Raw genomic sequence first — 14,585 nt, forward strand, 5'->3', positions numbered from 1 at the left:
ATCTATCTATCTATCTATCTATCTATCTATCTATCTATCTATCTATCTATCTATCTATCTATCTATTTCTCTGTCTGTCTGTATATTTAGTATTGCTTAGCATTGCCATTACCATTGCTATTCCTAACTGTTGCCCTAGGGCCTAGGCCGATGTATTAGAAAATTAATTAGGCACGGAGGCCACTTAACCCAGACAGGAATCCTTAAATAGATCCCTTACTCAACTCTGGGCTGATTTACGCACTAAAATCTGTTTTTTTTGGGAGGTGGATGTTAGGAGGAACTTCCATGTGGGCTGTAGACTGTGTGCAATGGCATTGGGAAAATAATAATTTCTAATATTCACTTATGGACATAAATCAAGAATAATAAAACTTGTCCAGTTGTTTCCAACTAACCGCCTAATCTTAGCCTGACCTCATCAGTTAGACAGTTTACAGCCATTGAGACAGAAGATAAAATGGCTTTTTAATTCTGGCTTTTTACGTGTTATTAAGGTGCTGCATATCCCTCGTTCACTGTAGACCAAATACCACATAGTAAAATAATTGTAAGACATCGTAGAGTAAGGGACCAGAAATAATAAAGACAAAAGAAACAGCACATTTTTTACTTTTTTTTTTTTGCAAAAGGCCTGGAAAATTCCAGTAAATACCTTAAGGTTTTTTATTGTAGCAAAATATGTATAAATTCTCATGGTCTGAATACTTTTGCAACAAAGACAGTCGGTAAATCTTCTACCCAGACCTGATAGGGCACTGTTATTTGAGCTTTAGTTGCATACAGTTTTGAACTTAAGCTGAGTTTTGAAATAAAAGCTGTGTGCTCCCACTGAGGAAAAAGTGCTGAGTCTCTATCAGGTAAGACGACCGTTAATATGAAATCCTCCTACTTCATTGCTCAGGATAAATCCATTGCAAGTAAGCATTAATTATTGACACTGTTTTTATCTGCGATCCGCTGACTGACAGTCTGCCGCTCATCAGGAAAGAGGAGCCACAGACTGTCAGTCACATCCTTTAATGAAGTTGGAAGAGACATATTAATGGTATTAATTAGCATTGTTTGTGTGCTGGAGACAAGTCTTAATGTTACAGGAGAAGAAAAGGAGGAACCACTGTTAATCTCAGTGACATCAACCCTCAGATGGCCCCTGTATCACCCTCCTACTGGGGTTAAGTTTTGGCTCCCTCCCAGTCTCAGTTCAGACTGGTACAATGCGTCAGGAAACTTAGCCTTGACAGATTGCACATTACCGGATGTCTTGGTTTCCTTTGTAAGGTGATGACCATCTAAAGCTTAACGCTGCAACGAAGAGAAGAGGGGTTGTGCAAACACTGATTTTACAGATTAGATACTGTCCTGCTTTGTGTGTGAGAGGTTAGATCAGCACGAGCGAGTAAATGAGTCTCAACACCAAATGCATATACTCTAAAGAAAGAATGAGAAAGGCTGACACAGACGAGTGCTTGAGGCTTGTAGGAGGCAGAAAACAATATGGAGGGAGGTGGATTAGTCTCAATTCCAAAGCATCATCTTTTCTTTCAGATGCAAGCCATCAACTCATTGCTTCTGTTTGTTAGCTGTATAGCAGCCAGCAGCTCCTGTTTCCTCCTTCATTTTTAAATAGGTAGTGTGTGTTTAAAACAAAAAAATGTCCTGCTCTACCTTGTATTTTCTAAAAGGTCAGCTCTGATGAACAGTATGAAAGCATGCAGGTAAGCGATGCGTTGTACTGTTCAGAGATGCTTTCTGTCTAATCTGTCTAAGCTTGAGGTTTTTTGCAAGAAAAGAGGTCAAATATTTCAGTCTCTGGGTGTGCAAAACTGCTAGAGCCCATGTTTCATTTTCCTCCCACCTCATAACTGCCAACTGCTTTGTTTTGGTCTGTCACGTAAAAAGCGTGAAGGTTTTGATTGTAAAGTAAAAGGCTCTTGGAGTGTGAACACATCAGTCGATTCTCTTGTGTGATTATAGGACATTGTTTCTGCTTTACCAATACAAAAATATGTCTATGAACACAGTATTGGAGTAGATTTGGAAAACCAAAAACTCAACCTCCAGTTTGTGGCCTAAAAGGCTAATTGATAGCAAATTTGGCAGAGTTAAATCAACAATGTGCCGAGTCATTTCGTCCTTCTCAGAATTGGTATTAATTTAACTCTTTCAGCGTTATTTCAACAAGCGACTGAATAATTTTAACTTTTGAAATAGTCAAAACTACTCAGTATCTTGTTGAAATAACCCTGAAAGACTTAAATTAATACCAAAATACACTCGACACAGTGTTGATTTGACTATGAAAAATTTCCCTTATAGAGCTGATTATGAATGAAGTCACAGTCTGACTGGAGTAAAACGTCCCCTGTTTGTTCAGCTGGCACCTTTTTCAAGTATTCTGACTATTTGTTTCCCCTCTTGATCAGGATTACCTCATGTTTCATCCAACTTTAATGCATTTTGCCCTATTTTTCTACAAGGTGTTGTCTTTCTGGGTTTTAGTAAATAACGGCAAGCATGAGTGCTTGATGTCAGAGCAGCTTTAATATGAGGACATTATCTATATTTCTACCAGGTGAAGGGTACTAATAGGCTGAAGTTTGAACATTTTTCCTGTTGAGATCAATAAACGTTACGGATTAGTGACTGTATATCCTCCCCTGTGTCTGTGCTATAGTATCCATTGACGTTTTGATTGACAGGTCCATTGTCTGACAGACTGTGTTTCCTCCTCTGGCTCCCTTTTGTCATCCAATGGGCTTGGAGCCTCTAACGGTTACCAAGGATCCCTGAATTGAAACGGCTCTAACTCTAGCACACCCGTTCCTGCTGATGTGTGCAGTTGTGCAAAGTGGCATGTTGACCCTGCAAACTCTCTCATAAATGGACAGGATGCAAGTTTGGATGTAAGGGTTGACAGGAGGAGAAGAAGAAGCTAAGAACTCAAAAACAGCTCAGGAAAAATGCCTCCAAAGAGGAGAAACAATGACATAGTTGATGTTGAAAATGGTGAGATATTTGTGCTAATCTGCTGTTTTTTAGAGACCCTTATATTTACTGATAGTACTACATTATAAAAGCGTATCTCTTATTGTAACTTGTGTTGGATTATTTTTGGTCTGTTTTTTTTTTCAGTTGGGATGGATGTGGACGCTGAGCCTGACAGCGACAGTGAAGGTGAGTGATTCAAGATCTTTTCTACTGAGGTGAAGAGACAAGAATGGCAATATCAGTCTAATCTGCTTTAAAACAGAAAACATATAGTTACTAAAAATAACTATACTTCTTCATTCGCATGTTTTTGTCTATTTGATAGCATAGTTGTTGGTGCCAACAATGGTCCAGCCGGTAATTTTAGTGAAAAGATTTTTTTCTCAATTTTTGATTTTTAAGAATATGCAACAGTAATAAAAGCCAAATGCATTTAAGGTACCTACATATTTTTCTGCAACTCTACTAATATTTTATTGATAGGGTATGACTCTAAACTGCTACAGCATTGCAAATCTCATGTACTAACAATAAACTGTTTTGGGTTTTTTTCACAGAAGAGGCGAGGAAGAAAAGTCGAAACAGGAGAGCTAAGTTGCAACGTAAAGCCAAGCATGTCAGTGAAGATGAGGATGAGGAGGATGAGGACGAGGCACCCCGACGACGAGGACGAAGGAAACTAACCAAGACAGATGATGATGATGATGAGGAGGACAAGACCCCTCAAAGACGAGGACGGAGGAAGACAACCAAACCCCAGGACAGCGACGAAGACGATGATGGAGAGAAACGAAAGGCAGCAGCAAGAAAAGGAACAAGAGCCTCCAGGAAGAAGGCTTCTAAGGAGCAGAGCGATGAAGAAAGTGAGGAAGACAAGGGGAGAGGAAAGAAATCTGGGAGAGCCGTGTCCGAAAAGGAGAAAGAGGAGCAGAATAATGACAAGAAGGGAAACAAGAAAGGAAAAGATGAGGAGAATAAGGACAAGAAAAAGAAGAATAAAAAGACAAGCAGGTGCAAATGTCTTTTCTCTGCATGATTTAGGCTGCTTTCTGCATGCAGTCTTATTCATAGTCCTCAAACAAAGCTAATGGATGAAGGTTACTGAAGTACATTATAGAAACATTAAGTAAGTGACACCTTCAGCAAAATGAATCCTCTAAATACATTCCTTATCTATGCAGCAAATATGTTTAACATCAGTTAGAGGACCATGATAGTAGCTGCAAGAACAAGGCAGTTTCTGCTTCCCAGAATAAAAAAGAAGGCGTTTGCCTGTTCTTTCTTGACTGACCTATAGTTTCAAGCTGCTACTCATTAAGTTTTGCACACACAAAAAAAAATCCCCATCTCAAAACAACTTTCAGAAAGTTGTTTTTGTGGCTGTTGAAACTTAGCTTCTCCAATGTGGTGGAAATTTTGGGCTAATCTTTCTGAATTCTGCAGAATTCACCACCAAGAGACATCTATGTTCTTTTCAGCAGCTCCTCCTCCTCTTCTTCATCCTCCGACCCGGACGAAGAATCATTGTCAGAGGGAGAGATTGCAGCCCTGAAGGAACAGGTGGAGGAAAAGAAGAAGCTGATTGCTACATTAAGGAACAAACCCTGGCGCATGAAGAAGAGGCTCTTGCTGCTCAAGTAAAGAGAAAAGCTCAACCAGTTGACTGAAATCCCATTTCCGTTTTCTGGGTCGTAGAGCATGAGTGAGACGGAGAGGTCTGGGTTTGTTTTCATGCAGAGATCAGCGAGGACAGGTTTGCCCAAAAGAAGCGTGACAGAAGAGAAGCTATGACTTTTTCATGAGCTTGTTTAATGCATGTTGTTGTGGTTGACTCAATTCACGGACTTCAAAACATCATTAATCAGTAAAACACCCCAGACTTGTCCGTACACCTTGTTTTCTCTGACTTATACAATTACCAGTGGAGTGTTTTTTCAAATTTTTTTACCTCAATGGAGGACATCATTTGATTCATACATTTTTTTTCCATGTTTGGACAAACAGGGAGGCCCAGGATTTTGTTGAAAAGTTTGAAGGTGCTCTAGGAAAAGGGAAAGGCAGGAGACTGTATGCTTTCAAAGTCATGATGACGAAGGTAAAAGAGTTAGCATATTGTAAGCATAACAGATAATCTTTGTGGAAAATGAAGTTAAACTGTGTAAAACTTTTCTCCCCTAGAAACTAATCAAATTTAATCGGGATTTTGAGAACTTCAAAACGGCCTGTATACCCTGGGAGAGGAAGATAAAGGAAGTAGAAAGTTAGTACCAAAGATCTAGTTTCTCTAAAAGTCCTCCACCGCTGTCTTTCTGAGCCAGATTTTCTCTTTGCACAACCACAGGTCACTTTGGATCTTCAGTCGCATCATACTTCCTGTTTTTGAGGTGGATGTATGGTTTAAATCTGGTCCTTTTTGGGTTCATGTTTGGCCTGGTGGTGATCCCTGAGGTGGGACTTTCTCCTCACAGTCCTTGTTAGCAAGTGTGAGTTTCACTATAAATCCTCTCAGCTCTCTTGTGTTTTCTTTTGCGTTTAGGTTCTTATGGGTCTACCATATGGTTCAATTCCCAGGAAAACTGTCCCCAGAGATGAACAGGACACAGCTATGGACTTCTCTGTCCTCTTTGACTTTGGGGTGAGCATATTTGCTCCATTCCTACATATCTAAGGCAAAACAAGTTGCTGAGCTAACAAAAGAAAGAAAAAACTGCCTTCCAACTTTGAAATTTGATTAACAAATTACTTCTAAAGTCTTATAGAAGACCTACCAGTCATCAGACCTACAAACTGGTAGGTTTGTAGGTCTTCTATAAGCATCAGGTCCTGATGAGGAAGGCTGGTTTTACCCCTGTGGAGATTATTGTATTAAGAAGGATTCTTCATAAAATGAGGAACACTATGATTTTAGTTTAAACATCCTCATCATGAGACTGTAATACAAAAATAGTGCCTTCAGTAAGGGGCTTCAAAGAGCCACTGTAACATGGGCCGCTACAGGAGATCCTTCCTGCGCCTACAACAGCTCTTTGAAGGAAGCTGTATCAAGTGCAAACTGATCACACAGGAGTAATCACACTAACAGTGATTCAAAAGTATTTCTATTGGTGGTTGAGCCTAATTTCTGTTTTTATCTCCTTGTGCAATAGAATTGTGTATTTTTGCTTTTGAGTTTATGTTCGTGTCTTCAACAGGGTTACTGCAAATATTCCGTTTTATTCTACGGATTCTACAACAACGAACGAAGCATCGGGCTTCTGCAGTTCAAACTCCCTCTGTCGTACCTCCTCACGAGTGTCGGCATTTTCGGATACAGCTTGTTGGTTGTCATCAGAACGTATGCAAAAGATCAACATGCAGGACTACCATTGTTAGGAGTGCAGATGAAGGGGATGGCTTACGGCTGCTATTTTCTCAGGATGGCTCGTAACGCGAACGAAGGAGGAGACGGGGGAGATGAGGGAGAATTCATCTTCAGCTGGAAAATGTTCACCAGCTGGGACTATCTGATAGGAAACCCTGAGACTGCGGACAACAAGTACGCCTCCATTACTACCAGCTTCAAGGTTAGCAGCTGTGTCTGTTTATGTGCTTAGGTCTGTATAATTTTCAGAATGATATCTTCATATTAAGCGTTGGAACATGAAAAATCATCAAGACCTTAAATTTGGATTACCAAATTAAGAGATTTCAACATGCCAAAGTGTCGAGATGTGTAGTTCAACATGATGTTTTAGGTAGGAGACAGGTTACTGTATATTTGACGCCACTTATCTGTTTTGTAGGAATCTATTGTAGACGAACAGGAGAACCAGAAAGATGAGAACATCCACCTCCGACGTTTCCTCAGGATTTTTGCAAACCTCCTAATCCTCTGCAGCCTTGGTGGCAGCGGGTATCTCATCTACTATGTGGTGAAACGGTCTCAAGATTTTGCTAAGATGGACCCCAAAACACTCACATGGTTTGAAAACAATGAGGCAAGTCTGTTCCAAAGATGGAACGCGAGAGTAGCAAAGGAGATCAGTAATTAACCTCTCTCCTCCGGTGTATCAGGTGGAGTTTGTGATGTCACTGCTGGGGCTTGTGTGTCCTCCTCTATTTGAAACCATTGCAGAGTTGGAGGACTACCATCCTCGTATTGCACTGAAATGGCAACTGGGACGCATCTTCGCCCTCTTCCTTGGAAATCTTTACACGTTTCTCTTTGCTCTCTTTGATGAGGTTAATGAAAAGGTATGTCATACAAAAGACACCAGAATTCATATAGAATGATTTTTCCACTAATCATTATAAATTCACTACAACAGAAAAATAAAACACTTCTGCAATGTGTGCAAATATTTTCAAACTAGATTTTTAGATGCAGTTTTTCTGTATTTAACTGAAATACTTAGTAATTTGGCGTGGATAGTATGTTCAGCTTGATGTGGAGTTCTAGTTTTTCATCACAACTTTGTGTTGGTATATTACATACAATCCCCCCAAAAATACATGGACACACATTACAGCGTTTCTTTAGCTATACAGTGGTGCCACTCTGACCTTTGACATGGTGTCTTTAAAGAATTACATATGTGTCACATTAAATAAGCAAAATGCTACAGTACATATTGAAAAATGAAATTGGGAGGACAGTTTTAAATGTAGAATAGCAACTTTCTAACCAGTATAATTAGTGTTAGCATTTTCCCATTAACAAAAATTAAACCTTTAAAACATCAGTTTTGTTTACATAATGCTATCACACACATGAAGTTTGTTTTAGAAATCACATTAAGCTTGCAAAAGAAAAAAAAAAGTTTAGCAAGCCATTTAATTCATTACACCACATGAATTTGCACTGTGTGAACTAAGCTACTAAAAATTGTTTGTTTTGGTTGCATTTTTAGCTGGAAACTGAAAAATCCATCAAGAACGCCACTGAATGGACTTTACATCAATACTACGCCAACTACAGCTCGTTCTACAACACCACAAATGTGCCTCCTCCGACTGTGGCCCCCGCTGATGTCATCAGGGGCCCCTGCTGGGAGACTGGAGTTGGAAGAGTCAGCACTGATGTTATGCATTGTTCAATATTGATTTGAAGGCACGGACAAATGCCCGTGCTTTCTCATAAGTATGACTTACTGTGGATCTGATAATATTTGTTACTCTATGCTTTTGCCTTTTTTTCTTCTGCAGGAATTTGTGAAGCTAATTGTCTCAGATGTGCAGGTTACCTTTTTGACTATTCTGGTCGGTGACTTTCTACGTGCTTTCATTGTCCGCTTTCTCAATTACTGCTGGTGCTGGGACCTGGAGGCCGGATTTGTGAGTATTCATATGTGTCGCTACGTCAACATGCCTTTTCATTTTAGCTTGTTTAGCTAACCAAAAAGGAAGTTTGTTTACATTTGTTCCTGCGTACTCATCTCCATTTGCATTCTTTTCATGCAGGAGTCAGTACAACTTTCCTCAGTTAAATAGTTGTGATTGTAAAACACAGTAAACATGGCAAAGTTTGCATTAGCTTAAAGTGAACCTGATCTACAAAGTGAGGTCTGGCAAGACAGGCGATCCTAAGCTTTAGGGGTAACATGAGATTGAAATGAGATCTTAATTACAGAGGGGGAGATGAATGGAGGGAGACAGAGACCATGTAACAAAGGAGCAGCAAATACAAAGTGTATTGACCTGCTGTTTTTTAATTTAGGTCGATGTATTAATCTTGCTGTTGTGTTCATTCTAGCCTTCATATGGAGAGTTTGACATCAGCGGAAATGTCCTAGGGCTTGTATTTAATCAAGGAATGATATGGTAAATTCAATTAATCAATATATTAGGATGAGATCAATTTGTTTATATTTGGGAGTGCATACTTCCTTGGACTTCCTTGCTGTTTATACTGTTGCCTGTCAAAAACCCCACAATGTTAAATATTTATTCTGAACTTGCCTTATTTAAATTAATAATTAGTTTGGTGTAAGCTGATAAACTCTTATTAAAATAGTGTGTCTACATTTGCTGTCATCCACAGGATGGGCGCATTTTATGCTCCTGGTCTAGTGGGCATGAACGTCCTGCGCCTCTTGACCTCTATGTATTTTCAGTCCTGGGCAGTGATGGCTTGCAACGTTCCTCATGAGCGAGTCTTCAAAGCCTCACGGTCCAACAACTTCTACATGGGCCTGTTGCTGCTGGTGCTGTTTCTTAGTCTGCTTCCTGTTGTGTACTCCATGATGACTCTGTCGCCATCCTTTGACTGTGGACCTTTCAGGTAAGTAGATGTGTAGGGCAGTGGATAGAAATTAAATACAAGTTACATCTGTGATTATAGTTTTGCGAGTTACTAGCAGTCTGTTAAGGAAACAGTTTCGGTTATTTGCACTTTCCTGACAGTTTATTAGATACCCCTGTTTGATTTTTCACTCAAATAGTGAATCAGCCAACACCTAGCTAAAGTTTAAAAAGAGCGTCAAAAAGAAGGGAAAATGTGATTTAAGTAAGAAGCAGTTCCTTGTTCTACGCTTTGCCACGCTTCAGCCTTTGGGAGCAGCAAATCTGAATTTTGAGTAAATCAGGAAGCAATGATAGTAATTTACAGTAATCCTAAACTTTCCCACTTAGGTAATATTTTTTATTTTTTTGCTCACTTAACTGAGACATTGATCTAAAGAGCAGTTAAACCATTGTACCCTATTTCATGTCTTTCTCCAGTGGCCAAGAGAAGATGTATGATGTGGTAATAGACACTATAAAGGGTATGCCAGCTTTTATTGGGAACATTTTTACATATGTCAGCAACCCTGGGCTCATCATGCCTGCAATCCTTCTTATGATGTAAGTAAACTTTGAATACAAATGGAATGCTGTTTTCTGTCTCTCTAATACATATAATTTGGGATACTTTAATTTTGCACATATGATCTGACACTGATGAACTGGAAAAATACAGGCTTAGGGAAAACAATACAATTTGAAAAATTACCTCTGTGCCTATTTTTGTGATCACAGTGTAAATTATCTATAACTTTAGGCTAGCATGTTATTTGCAACAATCTTTAGCTTAAAAACTTTTACTGCTTCACAGACTGGCCATCTACTATTTGAACACAGTGTCAAAAGCATATCAACAAGCAAATACTGACCTGAAAAAGAAGATGCAGATGGTGAGTATTAGTGGGCTCTTGTTTACTTTTTTCCTAACGTGTTTTGTCCTGCCATCAGCATTGTTGTCTGCTAAACTGGTTAAAATTTCAGGCTCGAGATGATGAGAAGAATCGCAGGAACAACAAGGACAGCACCAATCAAATGATGAAAGACTTGGAAGACCTACTGCCGAACAAATCTCTTGCGCCGACTCCTGTTGAGGAGGAGAAACCGCTTGGTACACTGAACTTTTTAATGTGCATACGTATTGCATATATTCGGATGTATTTACCTTGTTCTTGTATTATTTGTCTTTCCAGATATTGTAATTGATAAGACTAGAACAACTAGAACAAAGCCAGGCACGGCAGGGAAAGGAGTATTAGTGCAAAAGGAGGATTCACTGGCTGCCCAGAACCCCAGGCGCCCCGTGACCCGGGCCCCAGGGCCAAGAGGGGGCCCCCCTGGAAACATGAGGTCACCTCAGCCTGAGCCTGGAAGAGGCAGAGGACAGGGTGCGGCTCAAAGAAGATGAACAACAAAAGAAAATTTAAATGGCTCACCACAAATAACAACCAATGGTAACATCACTTTCACGGTCACCAGAGGGAACTGTTGTGTTATTTGAGTGATATACTTTTTTATTAAATACAAACTTTTGTACATTTGTAAATTGTAGAAGTATTGGTTTAACGTATGCAATAAAAATAAAATATAACAATTCATCATACTGACTTAGATATTGTTAGTGGGCTGTTACTACCAGGTAGATTTCAAAAATGCAATGGAAACATGATCTGCTGAATTATACCAAAGCAATGAATGAAAGAAATGATAGAAAAATAAATGCAAAAAGTGGATGCATTCTGCCCTCCTCGTCAACTTAATGTTGTTATCGTTTGTCTAGTTCTTGATAAACGTGTTACTATCTGCTGTATTTTGTCCTGTTTCTTATCCCTGTTTCTGATCTGTTTCACCATTTGGTTTGCTTTGTCACTTGTCATTGTCCCAAATGTCTTCGGTTACTCTTATCTTGTTTCCTGCTCATCAGTAACCTGCTTTCACCTGATGAGTCTTGTTAGCATACATGACTCTCAAAAGTTTATACACATCTCTGTTAAAATCCCAAGTTACTGTGATAAAAAAAAATTAAGGCTGCGATAAATTATTTCAAAGTTTTTCCACATTTAATGTAGCGATTATTTTACAATTCAACAGAAAAACAAACACATGCTGCAATACCTTGGTTATATAACTCTGCAATATTAAATTAATATTTGGCTGAAGCACCACTTTATTGAATCTCAGCATCTAGTTTTGTTTGGTACACATCTAAAATCACTTAGTGAATATTAGCATAAAATAAAACTCAGTTGCTCTATAAGACTATTGTAATATTTGCTCAACTGTACGTCTTTAGACAAAACCATAAAGGATCTCAAGAAAAACTTAATTTTTCTCCAAAGATTTATTAAAAACACAACACAGAAACTGTAGCAGAAGATTCCCAAGATGTGAACAGGCTAAATGGAGTGGGTTATTGTTAGCCAACATAGTGTAAGCCAACACAGTACATGTATCATGTTAGCTAATATTGGAATTTTAGACAATTTTACCAACAACACGAAAGGAGCTGCAGGACTTTTTACAAGTATTAATTGTTCTAGATGTGACAATGATCTTCTGTATTCTCCATATCTTTGGATTGTGGAGTTTGAGTGAAGCTTTTTACTCCAAATGAAATCAGAGATTTTGTCCTGTGTTGTTCTGCACAAGTGATCCTATTGTCATTCAACTTGGAGGACATATTGAGGTACAATCAGTTTAAAACTGAAACTGAGAAAATTTCATTTACCGTAATGTACTCAGCAATGATCTCTGGATATTTTCTTCATATCTTTCTCTCCAGTTGACTCAGATTTCCAGTAGTTTTCAGTTGTTCCTTATTATTATTTACTGTCAAAATAATTTACCATAAAAATTAGGAACTAAAACATGGAAGTCAGCTGTTTCCTTTGCAAATGTTCCTCTTAAGCCTAAATCGCACTCCATGTGTGTCCATCTACTTGCAGAAACAGTGCCAGAGGAAGTGCTGGCATCAGCAGAAGGTTAACACCACAGGGTCAAAGGTTACAGTTGGCACCAGAGAATTAGGCCGGCTCTGAACAGTAGAGTGGCACCAGTTTGTACGGAGATGAGGGAAGGCCGGGACAAACGTACCACCAGAACTGAGCCTGCATCATATTTGCTTAAAAAAAACCCTGAAAGCTAACATGGTAATAGAAATATTTTGTAGAAAGAGTTGCACGTATAACCACAGAGATAAATAATATACAGTATAAATATTTTGGTTGACCCAAAAGATTTATACTGGTCAGAAACTGGTCAGTACTTTCTGAGCAGCACGTTAAGAAAACCACAATAAAGCCACTGTCACTGCAGGCAAAATAAAAGTTATACCTCTGTCCAATGTGCCTTGAAAAAGTAAACATAGCCTTTGAACTGTTTTTCACAGTTATTTATGTTACAAGTTTGAACTTTAATCTGTTTAATTGTAATTTTATGTTATAGGGCGGTGTTTAAGCAGTGCATAATTGCTAAGTGGAGTGTAAAGGACAACTGGTTTCATTAATACTTAATAGAGCTATCCTTCTCTTCTGTTACAGCTGCAAGGCTTCTAGAGTCTTTTTCGCGTTTGTACATTTACTGACTGAAATTTGTGCCAATTCTTCGTCTCAGGACAGCTGAAGTTCAGTCAGATCGGATAAGAGAGTGCGCTTCTTGTCAAAGAAAAAATAGTCAAGTAGATTCACAGAACTAACAGATTTTTGAAGCAGATAAAAGAAAACATAAAGCTAAAAAATGCACACAAACTACAAGAGTAGCTCAAATGGGAAAAGAGTTAACATATACTAAAATATTCACAATTTCTGTCAAGATTTGTATCTTTTCATCTGACATCACACTGCTTCGTCATGGCATTCATATGCTTGAACTTTTTTCACATTATGCTTAGTTACAACAACAAGTTTCAGTGTACTAGGTTATTAGATTTTTCGCTTGAATTTAGAGCTGGTCCTTGAGGCATTCTAACACATTAATATACTTTAATCTAAACCATCACAGGTAATGCTGCCTGTATGTTTAGGACTGTCCTGTTTTTAGGTGAATCCCTCCCACATCCGTTTGACGACTCGCCCTGTATCCCTGCAGTGAGCATGTCTGTCAGAGCTGGGGATGGGACCAGGAGAGCATGATGGAGCAGCAGGTCAAAGGAGTTATCGCTGGAGCTTACAGTGTTGGGCGTCCTGCAGTTGAGCTTGAGCTAAAGTGACAGTTAGCTCAAGCTAAGAAAGAAGATAGAGGGGGGTGAATGGTGAGAGAACAAGACTAGGACAAAATGTAAAATAAGTCATAGAGGCAAACAAAACTAGGAGGAAATGTGAGTATGTTTCAGAAATGACAAAATGTACAAATATAAAGAGGAAATAAAGAAAGAAATATAAGCACTGTAATCAGATGTAGCAGTCTTCATTTGAAATGCTAATATGCAATTAAAAGATTTTATCAGAGGGCATTGCAGGTTCATTGTCAAAAGAAATTAGTGTCAACAATCCACAGTATAATTACACTATTCATACACTTTCCTTTAAATTACAACCACAAACATCAGCATATTTTGTTTTAATTGTATGTCACATAGTACAAAGTAGTGGTTAATACTAATGTGGAAAGAAAATAATAGAATTGTTTTAATGAAAAAATCAAAAACTTAATTATTTTTGATTATTTAGAGCTGCATTTACAACTCCAACTCTTGCCTCTACCAAATTCTCTCACTACAGCTGTCCTTTATTCCCCAAAATAGCTCAAGCTCAGTCAGATTTGACTGGGAGCATTTTTAGGTCTGGACTTTAGTCTGATTGATAGTCCTAAAACAAAAACCTTTCCTTCATACATCAGGCTCTATATGCTCAGGGTAGTTATTCTAATATAAAGTTTACCAAGACCCCAGTTGTAAGCAATTTGTCAGCCTCTGACAGACTTTCTTTCAAAGACACCAGCTTCCCTGTGGATGAAAATGCTTAGTTTTGATCCCATCTGACCAAAAAAAAAAAAAAAAAGAAAAAAAAAAAGCTGTGAACAGTTTTCCCACAGCATTATGCTGCCTGCCACTACTTGGATCACTGTATAGAGAGTATGCTCGGGACCGATTTAGTTTTTCAGACGATGGATTGAACAGAGCTCTGGTAGATGTAAAATGACAAACAGCACCATCTTGTGGCAAATTGCACAAATTACAATTCGCAAACGACATTTTCCAGGTAATGGTCTCGTGTTCAACGTTTTAAAAGGTTTAAATAATTCAGACATGTGACCTTATTAACATAAGAACAGATACGTTTCTTCCCAATAATGTTCACAAAAATATGAAGTGCGACGGGAGAAAGAACAACCGCGGA

The 14,585-nt window shown here is 38.6% G+C and overlaps 1 protein-coding gene across 2 annotated transcripts; it reads left to right on the forward strand.

Moving 5' to 3' along the window:
- The first annotated feature begins 19 nt into the window (after window positions 1-19).
- Window positions 20-11,059, forward strand: tmc2b (transmembrane channel-like 2b). Of its 2 annotated transcripts, none has more exons than XM_028032682.1 (20): window positions 20-3,009; window positions 3,136-3,177; window positions 3,549-4,002; window positions 4,470-4,628; window positions 4,996-5,086; window positions 5,170-5,251; window positions 5,333-5,439; window positions 5,528-5,626; window positions 6,183-6,325; window positions 6,407-6,554; window positions 6,774-6,968; window positions 7,045-7,224; window positions 7,881-8,039; window positions 8,176-8,304; window positions 8,723-8,790; window positions 9,011-9,250; window positions 9,691-9,813; window positions 10,064-10,142; window positions 10,234-10,360; window positions 10,443-11,059. In XM_028032682.1, the coding sequence occupies exons 1-20, from the start codon at window positions 2,964-2,966 to the stop codon at window positions 10,655-10,657; spliced, it is 2,886 nt and encodes a 961-aa protein (XP_027888483.1). In that variant the 5' UTR covers window positions 20-2,963; the 3' UTR covers window positions 10,658-11,059. The 2 variants fall into 2 exon arrangements, with proteins under 2 accessions (XP_027888483.1, XP_027888484.1); XM_028032683.1 differs by having other exon boundaries at window positions 4,473-4,628.
- The last annotated feature ends 3,526 nt before the right edge of the window (window positions 11,060-14,585 follow it).

The sequence above is a fragment of the Xiphophorus couchianus genome, chromosome 12, assembly GCF_001444195.1.
Source record: "Xiphophorus couchianus chromosome 12, X_couchianus-1.0, whole genome shotgun sequence".
NCBI classification, from domain to species: Eukaryota; Metazoa; Chordata; class Actinopteri; order Cyprinodontiformes; family Poeciliidae; genus Xiphophorus; species Xiphophorus couchianus.

Coding starts and splice junctions, on each gene's coding strand:
- tmc2b (XM_028032682.1), top strand. CDS start 2,964: ATGCCTCCAAAGAGGAGAAACAATGACATAGTTGATGTTGAAAATG. Junction 6,326..6,406: donor TTGTTGGTTGTCATCAGAAC/GTATGCAAAAGA, acceptor CTATTTTCTCAG/GATGGCTCGTAACGCGAACG. Junction 6,969..7,044: donor CATGGTTTGAAAACAATGAG/GCAAGTCTGTTC, acceptor CCGGTGTATCAG/GTGGAGTTTGTGATGTCACT.